We start from the raw sequence: 26,125 nt of genomic DNA, 5'->3' as shown, positions 1-26,125 counted from the left end.
GAGCTGGACAAGTTGCATAACTAATCAACAATCTTGCATGGTGCTGGCCATCTATACTGAGAGGGTAGGACAATAAGACTAAATTACTACCCACTAAGTTACAAGGCTGGCCAACAAAGAGATTAACATTCTAGGGTGGTATTACAGGAACTTTGCACTGGTGAAAGTGCAATTAGCACTTGGGTGAAAATTGCCCTGGTGCAAAAACATATTCTTTCAATGCAGTTTTGCACCAGAGCAAATGGTTGTCCCAGTCCTAGTCCGTTTCCCCTGTCCAAAAATGCATTAAAAAATATGCTTTTTGGACGAGGGCAATTTTTGCCTTAGTGCTAATTCACTTGCACCGGCGCAGAGTTTTGATATACCGAAACTAGATAGTAATTCGGTGTATATGGGCAATCCTGAGATCCAGTTGTGCGAAGAGGGCAATTACCTCTCAGGATTGGAAGAGTGCCCCCTATGGCTTTCAGCATAATGAGCTTTGAAAGACCTCACTGTAGCTCATTCACGGGGAAGAGAGATTATTTTGAAATGTGCATCTAGTAATTGACAGTGGTGAAATACAAATGCACATGTGCTAGTATCAGATGGAATCAATGCAAATGGATCTTGGGCACCCGAGAGCTCCAAAGACGTACACAAAAGAAAGAAACAAAGTACATGACCCAGTGAGCCAGGAATCACATAACTAGGGAGAGAGGAAGCACCTCTTAGAAGTAGAGAGTTAGGACCAGATATAGCAGTCTAAAACTATTGAGTTTCTTAGAAAGAAAGGTGATAAGGACATTAATTATATCAAAGATACAGCCACAGAAGACTATGGGCTCTCTCAAAGGAAGCTAGAGAAATATAAAGGTACCGGCAGGAAACGATGCATAGTAATTTAATTGGATATCTCAGAATATTGTTAAGGACAGGCTTCTTAAATATGGCCACCACAACTTTTTTCCATCCAGGCACAGGAGTGCCTCGGCATCCACACCAACTGCGGCAGTGAATGGCTATTCTCCTCATTTAGCCAATTGGTGAGCCGGCAGGTGAGGGCCGTCCCACTGAACAAGTCCCACCTTAAGGCTCCTATCTGGCCAGCTCTATGATATTTCTATCACACCACCTGCGCTTGCAAGCCCTCTCCTACATCTCTGGGTCCACGAGGCAGCGTCTCCTAGAGGACCTCCCCAGCAATGCCAGGTAAACCCTGTTGGGCTGGGCATGATTTCCTGCAATTTTCATGTGCTCACTCATCGATTGCACTAGTGTGCCTGATATGCCTACAGTAGCATTTTATTCTGCATTAAGTGTTTTTTCACTGTGATTGAAGCTGCGCTGCAATTTGCAAGACATCCATTGCCCAGTGGGGATGTTCAATTCTAGAGGCCATAAGCTTCTTAAATATATACAGTGTTTTGTGCTTTCTCACTCTTGCCATTTTTCTGTGCTAAATCATTTTTTAAATTTATGCATTTTTCTGTGCTAAATCATTTTTTAATTTGGGCTTTTCTTGACAAATATCTGTGCTCTGACAGTCCTCATGTATGTCTGAACCTCAATTCTTGTACCTCTACCTCTGCTGCCCTCACTGGGATACTGTTTTTTAGTACTGGTTTTTCTGCTCTGTTTGGCTGCTAGGCTGTCTGGTGAGTTCTATCATGCACTTTGCAGTTCCGTCCCTCTCCCTCTACTGTGCACCCATTGACCCCCCCTCGTCCCGATGTTGCTCTCTCTCTCTCTCTCTCCCTTATATTTTCTAACTGCTTCTCCATCTCCTATTCTCCCTCTCTCTCGAAGTCTGGAAGGAAGAAATGTAAAGACTCTCCTTGTCTCCAACACAGGTCTGCCCATAGCAGTCACCTACGTAAGTGCTTCCTCCAGACAGACTTTCACTGACATTCTCTTTGTCATTCCTTCTCCTGGCCAATGGACTCCCCACATGGTCTCTGTCCTCTCCCCTTTCTCTTTCTCACCCATGGTGGTATCAGATGGGAAGTGTTCTTGGCTCACTTCTCATCATCCACGTGCATCATCAATGTCTATCGTAATGGCACTATCATGGCCCAGGGCTCTCAGCATACAGTCATACAGGGGCCAGGCCCTCCTTGACCAGTACCCCCGCCAGCATGCTTACTAGCACTTGCCCTCGGGCACCCTCCCAGACTAACCTGATTCTGGTCCACCCCATCCATTGCAGTTTTCCCTTTCCCATTTCCCCTGCACTTACCCTTCGTGACTCCCCTCAACACTTGCTCAGCCCTCTCGGCCCCCCAATCCTGCACTTCACCCCCCTCACAATCCCCTCCCCGGCCGTGTACCCTACTTCCACCCTCCCTTGCACTTTTTGTTTCTGCACTTGCAAAGTAAGAATGTGACAAGGCCCAGTACGACCGTTACTGTTGGTTTTTCCCTATGTCCCTGCACCCCTTTTTTTGTCTTGTGGTGCCTGGAAACACTTGTGTATAGGCGCCATACAAAGGTCCAATAAATAAAAATAGATAAGGTATGGAATATCTCATAGGTAGAGAGCGAACAAATTGCAGACTGCCTGAGTGACAGCGACGAGAAGGGAAGGTTGGAATATTGCAAAGGGCAGACGGAGAAAGCAAGAATATCTGGGAGATATAACAAGGGAAAACTTTGGAAGATGTCAGAGTCATGTTACTCTGGTAAACATTACAGCATCTCAGGCAAAGGCAGGGAGATCTACAGAATACAATTGGGGTACACATTGAAAAACGATTGTCTCAGAGGAATTATAAATTGAATTACTTTACAAGTACAGCATTAGCAACTAAACATTATATTGTACAAACAAATAAACTAGATGATAAGAAAAGTACATGCAAGGAAACTAGGGATTAACTGACATCCTGAAGGTTTCACAAGAAAGCTACTCAGAACAGTACTGTTCAAAGACTCTAGTCAAAAGCATAAAGCAATGGAGTGGGGGCTCAAGCAGAAATAATGGATCCAGCATTTTAGTAGAAAGGGACAGGTTTTTACAGGAAAGGCGTACATCAGGACACACAGGTGTGTACCCACCCACTTATCAGCGGAAACCACATTTTCTCTCCTTCTGGAATTAAACAGATTTTACGGAGTTTCGTACTCTGAGTTCTGGGATTTTTTGTTTCGAGGGAACTTCGAGGAGGCTATCCATGAATAGTAGGTCTCCGCTGATCCAAAGGTGCGGTCTGAAAGCGGCCAACGGTGCAGTGATGGGGCTCTGCACAGCGAGTAACTGATGGGAAGACACTGTTACATTTTTGTTCCTTACGAAATGGATCACTGAACTGTCTCTGTTTTTGCTGAGTAAAAGGTTGTTGGGCTTTCTGTAAATGAAACATTATGTCCACAGGTTTGTACTTATGTTAGTAACTCATCTTTTAAGCTTTCCTCTGGGCTGGCAGGTTACAATGGTTTTAGTTGGTATGGTAAACAGGGAATGGGTCAAGTTACTACAGTCTCCTTAGCTCAGTGTGCTTTTTTGTGAGTGTATATTGTGTGAAGGACAGGTTGTTGGAGGGAGGTATACGAACAATTGGGCCGGGGGGATAGCTCAGGGGCAACCCGTTTGTCCTGGAAGCATGACAACGCATAGCAACACAAGTTCGAATCCCGGGCTTGCTCTTAGAAACTGGTCCCCGGTATTAAGCACGTTATAAAAGAACAATTATAAATTATATAAATTAAGGGGGGCAAAAAACTGATGCCACTAAGGAGAAAAATGGAGGAAAAATTGGTTTGTCTTCCTAGAAACACAGTTCATCACTGTGAAAACTGGCCCAAATGGGAGAGATGGCGATCCCTTTGCATTTGAGGGCATAGTTGCTGTATCCCAGATGAGGTTCAGTAGCAAAGAAAAAAAAGCAGACGAGGGGAGGTAAGGACAAACAAGGAGGGAACCCTAGCCAGAGGCATGCTGATATTGCAACAGGCCGCTCAGGTTTCCCGTGGCCATGTGTGAGAAGACAACCCAGTCCTGTTTTTGCTTGCATTCTGGGAATTGTAGTGTTCCTACATTTTGAAGGGGAAAGAAAAAAATACAGGTCCCAAAATCCTAAGAAAGAAAAAAAGGACTGGATGTCGTTCCCAACCATGGTAAACTTGAAACCTCTGTTATCAGAATATCAGAAGAGTGCTGCAGGAGAGGAGAAGGGCATGGCTTAATCGTAATGCTCTACAACGACATTAGCAGCAGAAACAACATTTGCCGTATGATGACCCTGAGTCCAGGTAGATGTTCCCATGTTGGTTGAATGCTCACCTCTATGTTGATACTTTCTATTAGTCACAGGTCGGATAATTTGATTTTCCTCTTTATTAATGACAGAGGGGCTATGTTTCTTGCCCTCTTTTTGGGTACTGGACGGACCTGTTCCACTGTCTCTCTGTTAACTGCAGGTGTAATGTCCCGACATCCCTGATGTGTCTGGGGGTCAGATTTGTTGGTCTGATTTTGTCTTTTTCCTGTATTGTTATTATTGTTATAATTATTAGGGTGTTTATTGAAAGCGAACAGGAAGCAGCAGAGCACAATCATAGGGTGAAGGACACAGTTAAGGAAGCAGAGAAACAGGAAGTGGGGCACTAACAACAGAGGAAGAGGAAGCAGATGTGGTGTTCTGTGTGCTGTCGATGAAAGCATGTGGGTGTTTTATGCTTGGTGAAACATTTGCGCTGCAACCGGCCCCTGAATGTGTTATATGTACATATATGTTCACACCGGATTGCATCAATGGGCCCACCTGTGCTTTGGTCAGAGATTGACAGCTGTTGACTTACCTGTCTTTTGTTTGCATGTTGTGCTGGTTCCCATCCCTGCAGACCTAGGGCATCAGCCTTGTCTGTGTTTGCCACCTGGGTTCCCTTGAAATCCACCTGGGTGAGATGCAGGTGTGATCCACGTGCCTGCTTCTTTATAGGCCACCGACGGGATCCTTTGTTTTTATACTGCATAGGCTACCGATGAGATCAATTTGCTAACCTGGGTGCAATCTGCAAATGTTAATTTTAGATTTGGCTAATCTTAACCCAAGCCGGGCCCTAAACACTGTTGATTGTTTATGTCATTGTGTGCAGGGAGTGACGTGTGCCTTGGACGATGCCTCAACGGAGGAAAATGCCAGGTGAGTAGTGTGCATGGCTTCTTCCTTCCCACCTGGCTCTGCGGCACATACTCTCTCTTCACAGTTCACATTTCAGTCATTTGTACATGACAGACTCATCTCTTCATCCACGCCTACACTGCCTTATCCTGTATTGCGCCGGTATACACCAAATTGTTCGTTTACAATTGTTCTAATGAACAATTGACCGGTTTTAAAGGGTCACAATTGACCTTTTCACAATTGACCACATATATATCGCTATATATGGGGTTTTCAGGGGGTTTGGGGGTAGGTGGGGGTTGCGGGGGGTTTCCCCCCGCATATATGTTACAATTGACCTTCACAATTCGGTCAATTGTGAAAAGGTCAATTGTAATTCGAACCGTTGTAATACGAACAATTCGTATACAACCATTGCGCCGCCTCTTTGTGCGCTCTGCAATGCTTTCTTTTCATTCTGCTGTGCTCTGTTCTCCGTTTACTGTTGGATTTTCTCCCTCTACCTCCCAAACGATGCACTGTGGAAATCATCTTGTTCTCTCACAATGTGTAGTCTGGTACCATTACTTTTCACCCTGTACAGTGTCCTCTGCCTTTGCCATCCTCTCGGCAGCAAAGCAATCCTTTTAGCTGTGCACTGTGATATCTTTCCTGTCCTTCCATCAATTAACTCTTTTCCTCCCTCCCCCTACAACTGTGCTTTGCAATGCGCCCCTCATTGAGTTGCGCACCGTTGGTACTCAACCCCTCTCCCTTCATGCACCCAGGGTGGACACTTCCCAGGTGATGTCCCAAATGCTTCATTTGTTGGAGTATTTGCCACGGCTGAGCCCTGATACTTATTTCGGAGCCGCGGCACTTGTTGTCTCAGACTCAGTTCAATAATAATGTGATTTTTTGGGTAACTTTATTTGTTGTCAATCAGTCTTAGTCACACAACAAGCGGCATCAGTGCCAGCCATGCTAGTGCTGCTGTGCGCCAGTGTTAGTATGAAACTGGCCTTGCTGCATCCCTGCACTCGGTGGGCACAAGCAGTGCCTTGTTAGGATGGACACTCTCCCTTTTGCTTCTTCTGGTGTGCAGCCGGCATGGGGTGCACCAATAGGCAGGCGCATGCCGTGTCGCCAGCTCACTTTGTCTCCAACACACAGTACCGCATGCACGCTACGGGCTCCGCTCAGTTGTCAATTCCATTAATGAGCATGGGGGGCACCTGGAACAGAGTAAATCACTAGGCAACAGCACCACCAGAGGGCCACGGACAGGGAAAAGGCCACTGCCAAAGAGGAATGCCTGTGCTGAGTGCCCACCTACAGGCGGCCTTGTGGCGGTGTTTTACCAGCAAGCTCACCGGTTCAGTAATGATTTTGTTTGCATTTGCCCATCACTTTACTGTAGAAAGAAATCACGTTTGCTCTATTTACTGTAGATAAATGGTCAGAATGATCCACTTGCCACCTATAGAATCAGAGGAAACTGATCCCAAGGATGACGTGCTCAAAGAAGCAGTTAATCAATCATTTGGTGTTAGTTTCATGACACGACGATGTTATGATAATTTATTTTGATTGATATTTATAAATTGCATGCCCGCCATTGTTAGAGAACACATCACTAGAATGAGCTGGTGCGAGTACAGAAGACCTTAGAAAACAATGGACAGCAGCATCATAAGGGGACAATGTATGCATGGGCTTTATATAGTGCGTCCATCGCTGGGTCGCATTGGAGTGCGGCACACTGTGGACACACACGGGTGGTTACAGGTAGGTAGAAGGGGTTACAGAGGTAGCTGGGATGGCTGGGGGAGCAGATGGGAGTGAAACAATCACTGATGGGATATTCTTTGTAGAGTAGGGTCTTCAGGTCCTTCCTGAAGTTAAGGATGGAGGGGGCCAGTCTGATCTGCATTGGTAGCTTGTTCCAGAGACGGGGTGTGTAGCAGGAAAAGGCTGCATTGCCAGTTTTTTCCCTTTCACAGTTCCTTGTTTCCAGTCTGCCGATGGCTTGGGTTCTGGTCGTGCATTGACGTCTGGAGATGGTGAGCTTCTCGGCGAGGTAGAGTGGTGTTTTGGTTGTGTCTGCTTCGTAGGTGATGCAGGCTGTCTTGAACATGTGTTTGGAGGAGTAGCAGGTGCAGCTCCTCGGGAATGGGGGTGGCGTGGTTGAATTCTCTTAGTCTTGTGATGAGGGGTGCTGGACAGTGTTCAGAGGGGTCAAGGTAGAATCAGTCACTCCTGAAGTAACTAATGATGAGCGGACCGTGCGGAAGCTTCAAGCAGAGACCAGAATGCAACATGAGAGAAAGGCCGAAGGGAGTGGGAACGAATGTAAAGACAAACAAGGGAGGCGATAGGGAGGACTCGGGCCGCTAGGAAGTAATAAAAAAGCACAATTTACAATTATGTATATACAGTTTATATTGAAATATGTGGGCTATGGTGGAAATATCTGAGGAAAATGTAAGGGAGGGGACAAATATCCTAACAATGTTGGGCGGTGGAAGGTGATAGAAGTGTAAAAGGACAGGAGCAAGGGGAACGTGTAGAAATGAAAAAGGATTTTAGTTTTAGGGAATTTTAACTGAGTTGGAAAGCATCATGGTTCTAATACCAGAGCAACGGTTAAAATAAAAGGAGAATATCGGAGCTAACAGGTCGCTGTCCTCCGCAAACAAAGTGTGAGCATCAAACTGTATATTTCCATATTCTACGCAGTCCGTGTCTTCATATCAATGTGCAGAAAATCGTAAGCCTTCGTTGGCCCACTATGCTCGACCAATGCCTGCTGGCCTCCTGACCCCTGCAAGTAACTATGGCCCTTAGTCCTAATCTCTTGCAGGTAGTGGTGAGTCTGCTTGACCATTTTGAGACATGCCTGCTGCACCAGGTAATATTTATCGTCCAGAGTTCTCACAATCCAGTCAATCTTTTAACTGAAACTGAATTTCCCCAATAAATGTACCTTAAGCTCCAGGAAGCCTACAGCAAAGCAGCATACAGCAAGAGCTTTTTCATGCATGTATATCGAACAATTTATTTGATTAATTTCTTTTTATGTATTGGACATTTGTATGGAGCCTATACACAAGTGTTTCAAGGCGCCACAAGACAGAAAAGGGGTGGGGTGGGGCAGAGGAGAAAGAACAACAATAGTGATCCTACTAGGCCTTGTGACATTCGGACCATGCAAGTGCAGTGACAAAGGTCCGAGGGGGGGCATGGAAAACGGGCTGGCATAAGGGAAGGGGGAGAGGGGAGAAGTGCAGGAAGATTGAGGCCCAGAGGCTGGGCAAGTGCTGAGGAGAGCCTAGGAGGGCGAGGTGCAAGGGGAAGTAGGAGTAAGGGTCAACTAGTGTGAGGATGGGGTGGAATAGGGTCATGCTAGTATGGGAAGGATGCCAGAGGGCAAGTGCTGGTTACAGGTGCTGGGGTAGACTGGATGAGTAGGGCCTAGCCCCTGTAAGGCACATAACGGTCAAGGCGCCAGTCATAGTGGCAGGGGGCCATTAGCAAGGGAGAGGGAGAGCAAAGGAGGAGGAGAAAAGGAAAGTCTTGAGAAGTTTCCGTAACTTAAGGAGGTCTGCCTCAAGTCTGAGAGGGGCAGGAAAGCCTTTCCAGAAGGAGGCTCCTACCAAAGAAAGAGATCTACCTCCCAATCTCTGCTTGGAGAAGCGTCTGATCAGCAGAGAGTTTGAGCTAGAAGACAGAAGGACTCTAGCAGGGAGCTATTTCGGGAGAGAGTGTTGGATTTAGTGGGGTCCCAGGCCCCAGAAAGTCTTGTGGATGATGCAGAGGGTCTTGAATTTGATCCTTGCAGCCACCGAGAACCAGTTAAGAGATTTTAGGGTGCGAGAGATGCTGTCCCTGGGCTTGAGGCCAAGGATAAGTCTTGCATCCCTATTCTGGATTAGTTGAAGAGGGCGGAGAGAGGAAAGAGGCAGATTGAGGAAGAGGCTGTTGCAGTAGTCCAGCCTAGAGAGAACGTGAGCTCTGGAGATATTTAGCTTCTGGGTAAAGGTGAGGAAAGGGAGACTGCCTCTGAGGAGGTAAAGTTGAAAGTTGGACTTATTGGCAAGGTCTGTGATGTGAGAGGAGAAGGAGAGAGAGGCGTTGAAGATGACTCCAAGGTTTTTCCCCTCACAAGAGGGAGAGGGGTGGGGGCCCAAGCAGGGCGACCAGAGAGTGACAGGGAAGCAGGGAGCAGGCGTCCCAATGAGAAGGATCTCAGTTTTACTGGCATTCAGGCAGAGATCATTAGATGAGCACCATACCTGAATAGCAGTTAGGCAGTCAGGTATAATAGAGAAAGAAGAGGAGATAGAGGTGGGAATTGCCCAATTAAATTATAGAAATCGAAAACTTACTTGCCTGGTGGTAATCACAACCAAAGATCAATAAGGTGGATCTGCTGGCATACTAGGGGAGATGCTGATCCGGGTGAAATTGGGACAGGGGGTTGTGATACGGTTGAAGGTATGGCAGGTAAATGAGCTCTAAATGGCTTGGTGGTGTTTAATGTGTTCGCAGGCTTAGTTGCAGGAGTAACAGTGCAGTGTGCATAGAAAGGCAGTAAGACATACAATGGGTGCACCGGTAGGTCAAGTACTTAGGGAGGCTCTTGAGGGTTCCTGCATTTGAGTTTGAATGCCTCGAATGACCCCTGTAAGGGTTTCATTTGCTGGCAGGTGAACATGCGTGATCCTGTACTGACAGTATACATTGGGACAGAGGGCTCTTGGTTCTGTTTTTATAATGTTTGTTGGCTGATGCTCATTTGGGAGGGATCCTAGCTCCTTGGTTAATGGGTTAGACAAATACAGAAGGGTTTTGGTTAGGTGCTGTGTTATTTCCTCAGTCTCATGCGGAGAGCTTGTGGCACAGTCTGAGCAAGCTGCCACGTTATGTATGCTATGGTCCAAATTGGAAAGACTGACCTGAACAATTCTGTTCTGGACGGAGTTCTTAATGGCCAAGTTATGTACAAAAATGGTTTCTGAACAAGTGGATCAGAGTGACCCAACTGGGTCTGTTCTTGCACGCATTCTTGTTTGTAGCACCTGTGCTCTGGTGGATCTTCGACCCCTGAGTCTGTGCTGGCTAATACGTTACAATTACCCTATTGGGATAATATGTGACAGGTGTATATTTGTGCTAATTTGTATGTTGTGGTCTTATAAAATGGCAAGTTGTGATAGATGTTCTGAAGGCCAAGTGATCTCCCACTGTGAAGAGTGCTGCGTGTTGCATTACAGTGGTTAGTGGTCAGGAATGAGGAGGATCCTCCTTGGAGCTTCCGGGTGAGGCATGGGACTGCTGCTCGCTCTGTGATGGTGGATTGAAGCGTTCCGACATGCATGTAGGGGATTCTTTTCTTCTTGGTGGATTCCATGGTAGGCACCTTGAGCAGTAGAGCTTTCTGAATTGAATTCTGCATTCGGCTGGGAACCAGTGGGGGGTTGGGAGAGCCAGCTGTTTAGTGGATATTCCAGAAGGCCTGGATAGCGGCTGTTGGCATAACCCAGTGTAGAGAGTATAAGTGTGATGAGTGCCATGGTCCTTCATGGGAATGTTAGCAATGGCATGATATCCTGAATGGATCCAACTTCAAAGAACATGCTTCTCACTACGGCTTTAACTTGAAGCTTGAGTGTGAGGCAGTTTGCGGGAGCACAACCAAGAGGTGCTGTGTGCCAAGAGAAGTGCTGGAAGTGTGATGAGCAATTGTAAACAAAGGGGAACCATTTCAAGTTAAAAATAAGAGCATCGCACTCAGTTCCCATCAGCTCCTGCTCCCTTTCACCTCAGGCCGGATGCTTTCATCTGGGCATAAAACAAGGAGCCTGGAACACTCTTTGCGAGCAAATCTTTTCCTTTTATGAAGGCAGCAGTGCAGACGATAGTTTATTATCTGGCACAGAGTGCATTCTCTTGGGAAATTGTATTGCATTTTCTTAATTGTGATATAGCGAATAAACGCATAAACCACGCAGCAATACTTATATGGCTCAAGTTTCCAGCAACACTTGGATTAATCAATGAACTCCATTGAACCCTTTACGTCAAACGCTTGCATATACAAGTGTAATAAAAGGAGTGATGACTGAAAGGTTTTGAATTAATCTTAACCTCTGGCATACCTCTTGGCACCCCTCCAGTCCAGATTTTCAACCTCCCATGCCACTACTGGAGAAAGACCAAATGCAAAGCAGGCTTGGCTCCACCCCAAAAGGGGAAGTCCAACCCGAACTGCGTAGTGCCGTCCCTTCCGCACGAGAACACAAGCAACCCAGGACAAGAGTAGACATGGCAGGAAAACTGAATAAAAACCGACACACCAGAGTTACGAGACAAAAAGGGGTTGGAGTCGCAAATCTACAAGCAATTTGAAAATGGGCACAGTGCTGTATTTAATACTTATCTAAAGAAGCATTCCATTGCTTATGCCCTTTCCTATGTACTTTCTCTCGCTTTCCCAGTATCTGTTGCAGTATTTTGCGTCCCTCCAGCTGTGCACATTTTCCCCACTGACTTTGTGGATTGCAATGATTTTCCCGCTCTGTCACCGTGCCCTTAGTCATTTCTCAACCTCCCAAAGTGCCTTGCAGGCACTTCAGTACAATGAAATGCCGTTTCCACCTCCAGATGTCCACTTCATTTCCCCCTTCCCCATCACGTGTCCTGTGAATTGCAGCACCCATTCAGTACACTGCAGTGCCCTTTCTTCCTCCAGATGTGCACGTCACCCCCCTCACTTATCTTGTGATTTGCTGCACCTCCTCCACCCCCCCTCTCTCTCTCTCTCTCTATCTCCCTATCTTTCTCTCTCCCCCCTCCCTCTTTATCTCTGTCTTTCTCTCGCTGGCTGTGCAAGTCTTTATGCTCCCTGCTGTGCCACTGGCCATCTCAGCACTCTCTCTTGTTCACCATCGCCATCACCTCACCATCTGCGTTCCTTCTCTTCCACAGGTGATGGGCACTGACTACAAGTGCCTTTGCCCTCCAGGCTTTATGGGCGCCGACTGCGCGATAGAGGTCACAAATTGCACCAGCCTGCCCTGCCAGCATGGAGGTCGTTGTGTGCAAGTGGGGAAGCACTTCCTGTGCAGCTGTCCAAGTGGTGTCACCGGCTCTTTCTGTGAGGTCAGTCAAATGTGCTCACTGCCCAGTCGCTCTCTCTTCATGTCAGGCTAGGCCCAGGCTGTAGCTCTCTCTTAAGAGATTTTGTAACTGACAGAACATACATTGAGACTCTGGATTTTTGTTTTTACTTTGAGGCACCAAGTGATTGTAGGGGGGGGGTGGTGGAAGGGAGTAAGGGAAGTATGGTCTATAAAGGTGGCAGACGACAAGCAAAAGTGTTAAGCATTCTCAATGCAGAGATATATATTTCCACTTCCCAGAAAATAAGTGGCAACATGTAAATGTTTATATCCATTTAACTTTGCACGAGTCACTTTACTGTAACAGAATTGGGTTTTGCTAATTTAGAATCATCGTAATTTAAAACTAGAAATGTATGCATTTAAACTTTTTTTAAATAAATGTGTATATTACATTGAATGTTCTTAAGATTGCTTATAAATTGTAACTTCTCAGTACAGGTAAACACTTGCTGGGCTCGCCATCACGAGAAACCAAGTATTTGTAAAACTACAGTTCCCAGAAAGTTTGTAGTTCTTTTTGGGTATATTTAATTGGTCAGGCGCGTCAGTGTTTAGCCAGTCAGCGCAAGGATAAATAGCCTGTCCCCGGCGCTGCGATTGTAGCACTCACTTAACTTAGCATGCAGCACCTTGTTACAGCAGAATTAATCTTTGTCAATTTAGAAGCTTTGTGATTGAAAGTAAAAATGTATAGCATTCCTTTAACTTTGCACGAGTCACTTTACTGTAGCAGAATTAGGTTTTGCAAATTTAGAATCATTGTGATTTAAAACTAGAAATGTATCAATTTTTACCTTATTAAAATGTTTATATCACATTGACTGTTCTTAACATAGCTTATAAATTGTAATTTCTCAGTATAGAGAAACATTTGCTGCTTGCTTGGCTCGTCGTCACGAGAAATCAAGCACTTGCGAAACTACAGTTCCCAGAAAGCTTGTATTACATTTTGGGTATATTTCACTGATCAGGCGCGTCAGCGCCGGCGTGTCAGCATTTAGCCAGTCTGCGCAAGTCCACGAAGTACGTGCCGACGCAGACGCCCATCCTCTAACCAACTCTCCTTCCTTGATTCCTCCTTTGGGTTGCTGGCCAGCTGTTAAGTGCGGTACTTATCATGGTCCTCTCCTAACAGCTAGTTTTAATTTCTACACTATACAGCGTGTTACTTCATTATATTTAAGTGGCCTTCATTCTTATTATTAGTTCAAACATGATAAATAACCCACTGCCTAATACTACCGCGTTTACGCACAGAAATGTAAATCGGCCTTTATCCAAGGAAAAGGATATGAATGACAAAACTAGCATGCATACCTTTAAAATATGCCTTTTAAACACAAGTTCTCTAGCAATGTGCGGGAATACATTATAGAACAGCAAATTGATGTTATGTGTGTTACAGAGACCTGGATGAAGAAGGACTCAAGTGGGCCTAATATTGATTTAGCTACACCAGACGGATATAAGTTTTACGGTCAAAATAGAGAAAAGCGGAGGGGTGGTGGAGTGACTATCATTGCTAGACAGGCACTGGGCATGTTTAAAAAAACCATTGCCTGTGAGGGATGTGAAATCACACATTTAAAAATGATTCCCTCTCCTAATGACTGCTTAACTTTCATCCTTTTATACCGACCCCCTAAACAGATGCCACAGTTCCATGAGTAGTTGCTGTTCATCTTATCATCCTACAATACATCTAACACCCTTTTTATCATCTTGGGGGACTTTAACAGGTGGTTGGGGTATTCACTAGACTGTGAAGCCAAGATCATTGAAAAGGCGCTCGATCTCCATGGTTTTAATATGCTTAGTATGGAACCTACACACAAACCTGGAAATACACTGGACTGGGTGGCCACAAAAAATGGGTCTATTCAATTGACACATATTCAAGCATGCATTTGGTTGGATCACTATACCATCACATTTGTGCTTACTCTTCCTATTAAGACTAAGCCGAAAGAGAATGCAGTAAAAAAGGTCAGAAGTAGGAACTTTAACAACATAACTGAATCTGACCTAGGACTCATTATGTTCTTTGGTACCAAACTATGAGGTAAAATTAACAGAGATGTTCAATAAGGTTGCTCCTTTTAAACCTCGGGTGGTTAGAAATAGAGACAATAGTCACAAATGGTACACTCTGACTCTCTCTACCCTCAAACAAGAGAAAAGAACAGCAGAGCAGACCTGGGCCGAGCACAAACTGGGACAAATAGAGAAAAATCAAAGAAAATTGAAAGAAAATACAGAGACGAGATTTTTAAAGCTAAAAGAGAATTCTTTAATGTACAGATTAGTAACTTGGGAAATAATGCAAAAAGGCTATTTGAAGTGTTGAGAAATATGGAAAAGCCTTCAGTATCATTTAACCAATGTGTCCCCATTAATACAGACTGCAAAAATATACAGGAAGACTTCTTAGAGAAGCCCTGCTCTGCACAGCAACAGATCAGTACTGAGACCAGTGTGGACATTAGGCCTGATCCAGCACCAGGAGAATCCCCAGGCCCGGGAAAACCTCCATTTGCTTTTCATGCTGTTACCATCGAGCACATGCAAAAAACGCTCAATGAAATGCATCCAATTACATATTATTCCATCTTGGATTATACTCCAACATGGAGACCTGTTCGCCCCCTTTCAGGTGCACTACATCAGTGCTTCATTTATTGAAAATAAGGTGTCCAATCTTTTGAAAAATGTGACTGTTACGCCACTGATAAAAAAAACTGTCCTTAGACCCTAAAAAGTTGACCAACTATGTGCTGATTACCAATGTTCCCTTTCTTTTCAAACTGATTGACAAAATAGCTACACTACAATTTCAGATACATTTGGACAAGGAAGGCATATTGCTTGTCAGTCAATCAGGTTTTAAATCTCAGCATAGTACAAAGTGTACCCTACTTGACCTGCAAACGGAAATGTTGGCCATCATGGACGAAAGTAAATCTACACTAGAAAGGTCTCTAGAAGGAGATTACATATATTGCAAAATGATGCAGTGAGAATTGCAAAAAAATATACCTAGGAGAACACAGTAGGGCGCTTCATTGGCTGCAGGTGGATGCTAGAATTCAGTTCAAAATAAATCTCATCACTCATGGGTGTCTGTTTGGTCAAGCCCCTCTGTACCTAAGAAAACGTGTCTTGGCTCGAAAATTGGTCTGAACCACCCGATCCACAGACAAGATATTGTTAGTCTGCCCGAAAATAAAACCTGCCAGAGGAAATGAATGCTCTTTCTGTGTGTTACTAGCACATTTCTGGAATAAGCTCCAGTTAGAATTATGGCTAGAAGGGAACATACTCACCTTCCGGAAGAAGTTGAAGACCTTCCTGTTTATCTAGCTAGTTTTCTCCTCCTTACTGCCTGTTTTGTGGAAGGCTCGTATGATGATGTGTTTTTGGTTGTTTGCCCACGCCCTGATGCCTGTGAGCAAATACATACATAAACATAAACATTAATGATAGGTGCACGCTTTTATGAGCCATAGGTTGGGGGTACTAGGTACGGTAGGTGTGGAGGAAGAGACATAAATGGGGAAGAGGGTAAGATGTGAGTCAATAATTATTATCAATGAATAATGTACATTCTTGATTAACTGGTATTTGTACCCGGCAAGGGTCAATGAGCTTGTAAAGCGCAAGCTCATTGGCCCTCGCCCCAGGCCTGTAAACTATAGGCACCAGGGGCATTACCTTATGCGGTAATTGCCCGCAGTCTCGGGGCAAAATGCCTAAGTAAAAGATATTGTGTATATTATTTACAAGTACAATCCTTATCTAGGATGAAAGGCCCCGGTCCTTTTGAGGGTGCATGGCAAGAGGACTTCATTTTCAGGAGTCATTGTACTTTGAAGGCTTGTTTGAAAAGGTACATTTTTAGGCTACGAGAGCAAGGCAGCTTGTCCTATATTTTTGCTCATGCGTACCGTCATAGTGAGTCCAGACAGTTAGATTTTTTCCACTCGGGTGGGAGATGTGCCCTGTTGCTGTGTCGATTCGAACGGTAGGGAGTAGGAGGCAGATGTTGAGCATGTTTTTATGTGTTTTGAAAAAGGCGATTGTCAATCGTTAAGTTCACCAAATGTCGAGTTGTGGCTGTTATCACTTGTCTCGGGGTTTAGACTGAGCCAGATCTTAGAGTCATCTCATACACTTGGAATGCTGCAGGGAAGACCCAATTAAGGAGGCCGACAGTCAATCTGACATACACACTGAATAGCCACAGGAAAATAATGCGCACTTGGGGTGGTGTTAGTAGGGTGGTAATAGTTTTACTAGTAGAAAAGTTAAATTAAGCACAAATAATACCAGTAAACAAACTGGTTGCAAGACACTAACAAACACTAAAACGCACGTGACAATGGATATAAAAAAAGGCTAAAACCTGAAAGAACAATTATATTAACATTCCGGCCATAGCAGTGGTTAAGAAAAATATAATCAAGCCTCTTTCAAACATTTTCAAGTTTTAAGTTATCTGGAAGGTCAGAAATTGGGGGTTGCAGTCTTTTAAAAAAATACATCACAGAAGTACAGGTTCTAATAGATAGCTTGCATGTATGCCTGAAGGTGGTGTATGTGTAATCTACAATTTGTAGCCAATCCTGCCGGATATCTTTAGTTTGATTGCCCTACCTTGGAGCAAATATATGGTTAGTCAGCCATTTTATTGCAATGCCTTCTATACCTATTCAGTTTTACATCCAGTCTATTAGGCATTGGTGGTCTGCTCTATCCTAGGATGCCAAGTCACGTGGGATTTGTGGTACTGCACAGCTGTTATACATTGATTTTAGTAGTTTCTCTTTAATTAAAACGATGCCTCATGCCTCTGCCTGTTAAGATGGACACCTGACTGATTTTCATGAAATTGCTTAATCCCTTTGTTTTAGCCCCTTATCTAGGAAAAAGTAGATTTGTTTTGCATGATTTTAGCTGTAAGAGTGATGTTGCATATGAGGTGATAGTTATAAAGGTTCGAGACTATTCTACTTAGTAGAGGTGGGATTGGCTTCATAAGATGGTGTTGGTCCTTTCCCTGTGGAGTTATTACAGAACTACTATAAGGTTTTTGCTGGAGTGAATATCAAGCACTTTATTAAGGTTGATAGGCACAAGTAGGTTTGTCCAGATTGATATTTTTGATAAATTTGACTTAGCTCGTCTCTAGATATCATTGCCATGGTTGTCATTTTTGTGAAGCTGTTATGGACAATGGCTGCTTGCACTTTAATATTGTCCTGTGTTTCCTTCAATTTTCTTTGAAGGCCAGCTCCCCCACGGATATCAGGGTGGAGTTTATTTGTTGGGGTTCATCATTTGGAAACCTTCTGCCGATTGGCATTGTGCAGAGGAAAATCGGTTGTGAAAGAAGGATTTCCCCTGCTCTTTACCAGCTTGACAATCACCTCTCAGTTCTGTATGAAGCAGCTTATTTTGTCATCTGGAAAGTGGGATCCACGCCATTCTGGTCTAGGTTTCTGCATTTTCCATTCTGTTTTGCTAATTCATGGGAAAACCATTTCTTGGCTTTATTACACGAAATATTATTATTTTGATCTTGTGGGTGGCAACACTTAAAAAATGCTCTAATTTCCTCAGTCTCTGATTTATCAGTTGAGTGTGTGGGACATTAGTATAAGTGATATTCGATTCTAGAGAGTTGAACATTTCTTTAAAATTATCCACTGTCACCCTTTTCCATGGCTCTTCCATTGATTTTAGGACTTTTCCTTCATTGTTGCCATTCCTGGTACGAGTGGGATTTTTCCATTCACCTTATAGTAGTTGGTGTCTATGCAGGGTAATGTAATATGCCTGATAGTTTGGAATGGGGTACTGAAATAGTATATTAAACCCAATGTGTATCTATCTTTGCGGATAGGTCTGTTGACCCAGAATGCGTTCCCAACGTTAGACATAATTGGTTTACAGTTTACAGTATTGTTGGATACTTGGAATGTTTGCTGGGTGTTAATGTAACTACAAACCAATAGATTGTTTGCATGGATTATTTTGACAAACAAGTGTGGTACAGTGATTTAGTTACACAGTAATTTCCAATGTTAGTTTACATTTAAAGTGCTAATGCTCAATACCGTTCAATGGCATATTGTGATACATCTTAAGGCAATCAAACCAGTGTTCTGAACTTGCATTGGCTCCATTGAAAGTGCGAGTGCTAATCTGATCAATCACAAATGATTGCTATGTTAATATACATATAAAGTGCTAGTGCTCAATACTATTCAATAAGAAGTCATAATACATTCAATAGGTTTCGAGGTATATAAAGAGGGCTAACGTGCTAGTGCTTTCTGTATTCATGTATACCCTTATTCTACCAGCTATTAGGCATTAGAGATTGAGGGACAATCAACACAGCTAGCATGACCATTAGTGATGTCATTATCCATTGAAAATTAACCAGAGATAAAGGCCAAATGGTCCATCTTAAACTTCACGGGCATGTTTACAGCCCACAAAGCAAAGGCAAGCTTAAAAGAGAAAAGTGCAATTTTATAGTGACAGAAGAGAGAAAAAGAAAAGAAGAAAAAAGGGAGATAATGAAGGTGGGAGAATAAGAATAATCAAGAGAGATGTAATTCTGTCTATCTCTGCAGTATGACATATACATAATACAATGGGCCTCATTGCGAGTATGGAGGTAGCCATGCCACTTTTAGCTGCATGGCTACCCCCATACCGGGTAACGGGTCCAGGTTCCAGGAATGAGGAATTACCGGGCCATTCTGACCTTGGAGGGCCCGGTAATTCCATTTCCTGGGACCCGGACCCAATACAACCCCATTCCCATTTGAGCCCCCATAGGGCTCAATGGGAATGGGGAGGATGCTAACAACAGGCTCGTTAGTGATGGGTCCGTTGTTAGCATCCTGGTCTGCTAGCGGGTCCCGCCTGGTATTACCAGGAGTCCTTAGCGGGACCCGCGAGCAGACCTCGTAATGAGGCGGTAGAGGGTTAACGGCCCCGGAAGCTCTACTGGTGCCGTTAACCCTCTACCACCTTCCTCGTAATGAGGCCCAATGTCTCCAATCGGTAACCATTTACAACAACCCCTATTGAACATTATAGTATAGTTCTCTTTTGATGTACATGGAATGTTGTGAACCTTTTGACCTTAATCATGTAAGAAGACATACATTTCTGAATCAATCTTTAACCCATCAGGTTTCAATGTGTCAAATTTGCAGATTAGCTTCACCTCGAGCTGACATAGTTTTATCTCTCTGTTACCCAACCTCTTATGTTAGGGCACATGCGCTAAACCTAAGAATGACATATATTATATGTAAAATCATGGAGATCATTTTTTTTGTTTTTGTACTTGCAGCACAAATAAAATAAACCACACTAATTGGGACAATTATATATATTTCTAATCACACAAATAGAGGCAGCTGTACACAAGCAAGCATTGACAATGGCAACAGTTTGGGCTTTTGTGTAGGAATGGGCATGGCACTAGCCACGTACTGCCTTAGTGCTATTAACTGGCCATTGAAATGGTGCGAGTACCTCAGCATCTAATAGCAGTGCCTGGCAAATTCCTAATACTTATACACAAGCCAAAAATGTTGACTTTGCCAATGCTTGTTTTTAACAGGAGCTCAGTGAAGGACACACAAAGTGCTTATAAATCGAGTGGCTGAAGGTAGACCTGGTTAAGACATTTGTATTATACCAGCAGCAGATTTACACCACCAATTAAGTCATTGGGCCTCATTCCGAGATTGGAGGTAGCCATGGCACTATTTGTGCCATGACTGCCCCCAATATCAGGTCCGGTACCGGTCTGGTTCAATGGGGATTTACCGGTGCATTCCGACCCTGGAGGGACCGGTAAATCCCCATTGAACCAAACATTCCCCATTCCCATTTGAGCCCTCATAGGGCTCAATGGGAATGGGGAAGGCACTAATAACGGGCTCGCAAACAACAGGCATGTTATTAGCCCCCTGGTCCCTTAGCGGGACCCGTGATGGACGTGTGGTCAGAGCACACGTCCTTTACGGTTCCCGCTAAGGGACCTCGGAATTGGGCTAATGGTGCCCGGTATCCCCTACCACCCAACTTGTAATGACCCCCATTAACTCTCAGAAGAATGCTTTGAAAATACACTGGCAGTCTTATCGAGTGCACCGTTTGATGGTAAGGCTTGATTAAAGTGAGCTTAAATAGTTTCCATGAGGACGTGTTTTGGATGGGGAGGGACAGGAACTGGGTGGGAATTGTGGGATTTGCAGGGCCACAAGCAATGGGTGGGCAAATAACCAAACAACGCCTATAAGCTGTGGGCCTCATCTCATATGCTATTTCTCCCTATCTGTACTCTAATGCAGTAGTTTCAGCTTATAGGTGACCCAATAGCCCCATCTAAAAAGGACAAGTAGTTTTAATAACAACTTGCTGTAGTCCTTCTTTCGTTTATATCATTTGGCTTCATCTGATAGAAAAGTAGAAAAAGAAGACTACATCACTGACAATGGTAATGTGTATGCAAACACATGACTTGCATCAACACAGACCCACACACACACAAACACCTACACATCGTAATGCAGCGCAGAAGTGGGAAACACATCAATCTACAAAGTAGCTGGGAAACAAATAAGCACTTGAAAGCAACATTCTGCGGATCTCTTCCCAACAACGGCAGTTAGCTTGATTGTTGAGAATGGCCACTGCTGTAACAAAGCTCCCATCAGGATGCACGGGTTATGCATGACCGACCACCGGACTGATACCAGCACCTTTCTCTAGTATTTATCTCCTTAGCTCTGGCAGCAAGCAAAGCGTGCTCTCGCTAGACCTAAACATGGGGGGCAAACTTAGACTTTCTACGAAAGAGACTTAGATGCACACCACTAACCTTCAGATCAGACCCCAACACAGAGCTCATATCACATTCTTGACACTCGTCACACATGCACAATCCATCAAACTACACTTTATTCGCCAGCCTCTAGGCAAACGCTTACCTTTCTCAGAAAAAAATAAACATTACTCACACATGCACTAAGATTTGACAAAAGCCTAAATTCTAATCGCACCGTTTTAAATTAACTGTGATGGAGTAACTTTCTTTTCCTTCTTCCTCTGCTTTCTATGCATCTGTCACCATGACCCAATTCAAAACTTGAAGATTCCCAGCAACTCTAGAGAGACACCCCTATCTACATCCCCAAAAAAATGGTGTCCAAACTCCAAGCTAGTCCTAGAAAATGTAGACTTCTTTGTCATATGACATAATAAATGCACACTTCTCATCATTAGACACATCACTCCATATAAAGTTGTATCCCCCTGGTAAAGCAATGGGCTTTAGTCTCAGTAATCACAATCTGGGGACGCCATGAATAGTATTGTTATAATCATTCTGATATTCAGTTCTTTACGAAAAATGCAATTGATGTAAATCTTACAAAGACAGCATCATTAACAAAATTCCTAAAAGTTTCACTTTTCTCCAGCAAACTATCCTCCCCTAAATTTATATAAACAGGTAAGCACTCTGTTTTTCATAGAAAGAATCCCAAACTAGCAATTCCATAGCCATTTATAATTATTGTAATTGTTCATTTGTAACGCACTTAAAACCAACGTGTGGTTTTGTAAGTGCAGGGTTGGGATTCAAACCTGTATTGCAATGCATTCCCTTGCTTCCAAGACAAACACGTTGCCCCTGAGATATCCTTGCTCCCCTTTGAATGTAGCAGTACATCACCAGCCGCGACTATATTTCCAGGCTAGGCCCAATTTACTCCCCCACCTCGATATAGACTCGAAGTGTCTTAAATCATAAAACCAAGAAAACTTGATATGATGCCCCTCAGAAGACTTGATAAAACACATGCTTACACTAACGACTGTCCAATCATCGGAGGGTAGGAGGGATCTCGGGAGGCAGCGCTGGAGGGGGGGGATGCAGAGATGGGGGTGAGGCCGGACCCACCTTGGACTTAGGTGTCGGGATGTGGAGTGGGAGCCCGCCCTGAAGAAGGACAGACTGTCCGAAATGCATCGGCTTGGGCCTCTGCTGATGAATCCTGAATGCAATCATTTTGATTACTCGAGGTTTTGACAAATGTGAAGATTATTATTAACCTCATCAGGTTCATGGAAAGGATATAATAGCATTGATTATCAATGACTTAACTTCAAAATAGTATTCACTTCGTAAACATGTGTCTCCAAGCTCAGTGAGTGCCTGTTCAATCATCAATATCACTTTAACCCAAGATACCGTCCAACACATTACAATAAGAACAACTGTTTATAACTTTAGGAAGATGGGTTTAGTGACCACACATTTCATGGACACAAACCTCTTGGTAAAGGAAAAAAGCATAGCTCAACTTCAATGAGAATGGAGTGGAAGGTGAGGAGGACTCTGTTGACATGCAGGGATATTCCAAACAAGAGGAGCACCGGGGTTTAACATGGAGGTTGATGTGGATTTGTAGATAAACCACATCGAAAACCAAAGAAAAGGACGGGCGAATGACACAGCATTATGGCTGACATTTGGGAACCTATTTTCCAAATAATTTTTCAATTATCATAAATGTTACATTATCATTTAACAAAATAAGCTAATAAATAAAATACATCGAAGACAACTGGCTGCTGAGTAGCTGAGGTCCGACTGATCTCAGAAAATGTTGCCTCATTACCCACTTCTCCTTGCTGGACACAGCACAAGACACACCTGGAATCACCAAATTTACTCCAGGATTGCTAATCTAGATTCATCCTGTCAAGGTCTTCCAGAGATCACGTTTCTGGTATGTTGCCTCTCACACCAGCACAGTACCTAATGTCATTTGATGGTAGACTCTGGACATTGTTTGTCGGGTTTCAGACATTGGGCCTCATCACGAGTTGGAAGGTATCCCGCTTGGGATACCGCCCAACTTTGTTTGCGTTAGCGCCCACCCGTCCGGTGGTATTATCACTGGATCACAGGTTGGCCGTTAACTGTTATTCCCCATTTCCACTGCAATTACTGCGCTGTAATACTGCCATAGGTAATTGCACCAAAAAGTTGCATTTTTCTGGCGTGTTTACCCCCAGCCCTGAGCCGGGGGTAAACATGCCAGGCTTAAGTTTGGGCGGAGCGGTAAATGCAGCGGTAACCCTTTTACCACAGCATTTAAGGGCTACTGCCCAACTCATGATGAGGCCCATTGTGTTTTCTGTATAGGACCTCACAGCCATGTTGGCCACCTTTATAAGAGCTGGCATACATAAATGGAACATCTGCACAAGGTTTGAGGAGCACGCCCATAAACATTGAGCAATTCCTTCAGGAACTGCTCCGCTTTAAAAGGAGCACAGGCATATGGAAGCATCACCATGTCACTTCTGAAGCTTCAAGCTCTCTCTGACTCCGCTTTGGGGACCTGACTGCTGTTTTCTGCTTCATCTTCTGCTCCTGCTTTCTGTGTGCTGCCTTCTTTTCTTCTTCATGTCCTTGGGCACTTTCTATGATTGTCTGCTCATTCATTGGCCAGGCTGGCTTCCCTTCCCTCTACACCCTTCAACCAAGTTATCCAGTTTGCGCTTGGCTGTGCTGCTAGGGGCCTCACCCTTGACCATCCTACTAGGGAACAAATCACAAGCCCTGCTGGAGCTCTATACAAGTTGTAGTCAATGTTTCACACAACCTGAACAGTGTCAGACCTTGTCTATAAGTCCTGTTTGTCTACTCGTCATCACAGTGGCATTCATCAGAGCAGAACGCTCTGTCCTCTCAACCACTCTTTGTGTTTTTTGGGAATCCAGGGAATTATTCTAGCCTGATAGAATCCTGTCACTTACCATCCACCCCACGCACATTCACGGAGACCTTTGGGATGCATCTTTTCTTTAATGATCATTAATCTATACATGAAGGATCTAGGCAATCCACTCCAAAACGGACATCTATATAAATCGGTATGCAAATGACACACAGGGCCTCATTAGGACCCAGGCGGTAAGGGGTTTACGGCGGCGTAAACAGCGCCGACCCTTACCACCTGATTCCGAGGTCCCTTAGCGCCATGGAGGATTTAACACCTGCTTTTAGCAGGTGTTAAAATCCATGGCGCTAAGGGACCTTGTTGTTAATTACGCCACCGTAATTTACGGTGGCGTAATTAACGCCTTCCCCACTCCCATTATGCCCTATGGGGCAAAAATGGGAATGGGGAAGGGTAAATGGGTTAATGGGGACTTACCGCCCCGCCAACCTCGGAATGGGGCGGTAAGTCCGCCAACCACCATGGCGTAAACATAGTTTACGCCATGGTGGTAAAGGTACGACCCAGGCGGTAACTTACCGCCTGGGTCGTAATGAGGCCCACAGTGTTGTGGGATCTTCTAACCATAAACAAAGGGCTCCCTACCCACTATCAAATCCTTAAAGACCTCGACCTACTTGGACCTACGCCCCAAAGAAAACACCATTATTCTCCAAAAGCAAACAAAACGCACTGATCCCCTCAAGCCATTACAACATGAATGTCAACAATTTCATCCCAACCTTACCCCATGATCAGTTTCTTCGATTCATCCTAAATGAACTTCCCATCTTCAAAGACCAAATGCAGATAAAATACCAAATATCTCGGTACTAGGTATCGCCCAAAAGAAAAGCTAAACTTTATCAATATCCCACCAGTTGCCAAGCAACTTCCCAGGCACTTGTCACATTGTAGAAGGAGAGAAGATTTCTTCTGGTTATTTGCTAGCCCCCTTAGAAAGAAGGCTTGCATGCAGCAACTTGCCTTATCATGGATTCCTAAAGGTTCAATCCTATCACCCCAAAACTTTGACACCTCTTCTCTGCTTCCCACTCGCTACCCACAACCTCTTCATACCTGGTTGTATCGTCTTCACGGCCCACATCACGAAGAACCCCAAATATCCAGAAGTCAATTTATCAATTTCTGGAGAAGCACAAGAGACCCGAAGTCTGGCACTAGTTTGGTAGGAAATACTGGTATCAGGTATTAATATCCCAAACAAAAATATCGCCGTAAATATGGCCGTTTGGTTCGCCATAGGCGATATTTTTATTGGGGATATTATGTGGGAGCAGGGGTTGCGGGGGTGGCCCCCGCACATAAAGAAATTATGCTGGAGTTGCGAGGGTGTCCCCCTCAGGGTGCATTGTGAATTTTGCCACAAAAATATGGCAATATTTTTGTATCGCGATATTTATGCAGCGGAATTATCACATGGAACCGAAATACTGGGATGCAAAATTGAAAAGACCTGCAAAAAACAGAGTTATGTTCCTAGGATCTGGAATCCTCTAACCTAGCCTATGCACACTGCAAATTGTCTTCAGGAAAGAACTTACAATCAATGTGTCTCCTCAGATAATGTCTCCTGGGACACACACTATGCTACAGCATCACACACCATTTTTGTAAATTTGTTCCAAAGAATGGTGCGCTCTCCTCTTTGAGACAATCTGAAGGCATGGGAAAGTCTGCTCGAAGGCTAGAGTCCCAGGTAACCTAGGCAATATCCAGGCCAATGGGACAACTTTCAGCTGTAGAGGTGCAACGGGGTATCTTTCCCTGTGTCCCGGGCAACAAGCTATAAAGACCCCCAAGTTATTTTGTAACACACCAAACACCCAAAGTGGGATGGCACCAAACAACCAAAGTGGGATGGCACCAAACAACCAAAGTGGGATGGCTAGAGGGTAACAGAAATGGCTAGAGCTAGCTTGAGACTGTAGGAGTGCTAATGGTTGCAGACATGAGTGCTGACGAACCTGTAGATCATGGCTAGCAGGGCGAAACCCTGCTGTCAAGG

At 44.3% G+C, this 26,125-nt stretch overlaps 1 protein-coding gene across 1 annotated transcript in view; it reads left to right on the top strand.

Moving 5' to 3' along the window:
• The window catches only part of LOC138566872 (protein jagged-1-like), a 453,219-nt gene that overhangs the window by 407,514 nt on the left and 19,580 nt on the right, over nt 1–26,125 (top strand). The window contains exons 11-12 of the mRNA XM_069644589.1: nt 5,077–5,123; nt 12,075–12,248. Coding sequence (XP_069500690.1) covers nt 5,077–5,123; nt 12,075–12,248 — 221 coding nt within the window. The remainder of the gene's footprint in view (nt 1–5,076; nt 5,124–12,074; nt 12,249–26,125) is intronic.

This window comes from Ambystoma mexicanum, chromosome 2p (assembly GCF_040938575.1).
Source record: "Ambystoma mexicanum isolate Mex_15411 chromosome 2p, UKY_AmexF1_1, whole genome shotgun sequence".
Classification (NCBI taxonomy): domain Eukaryota; kingdom Metazoa; phylum Chordata; class Amphibia; order Caudata; family Ambystomatidae; genus Ambystoma; species Ambystoma mexicanum.
The sequence above is the reverse complement of the archived record's forward strand: the minus strand, read 5'-3'. Positions and strand labels throughout refer to the sequence as shown.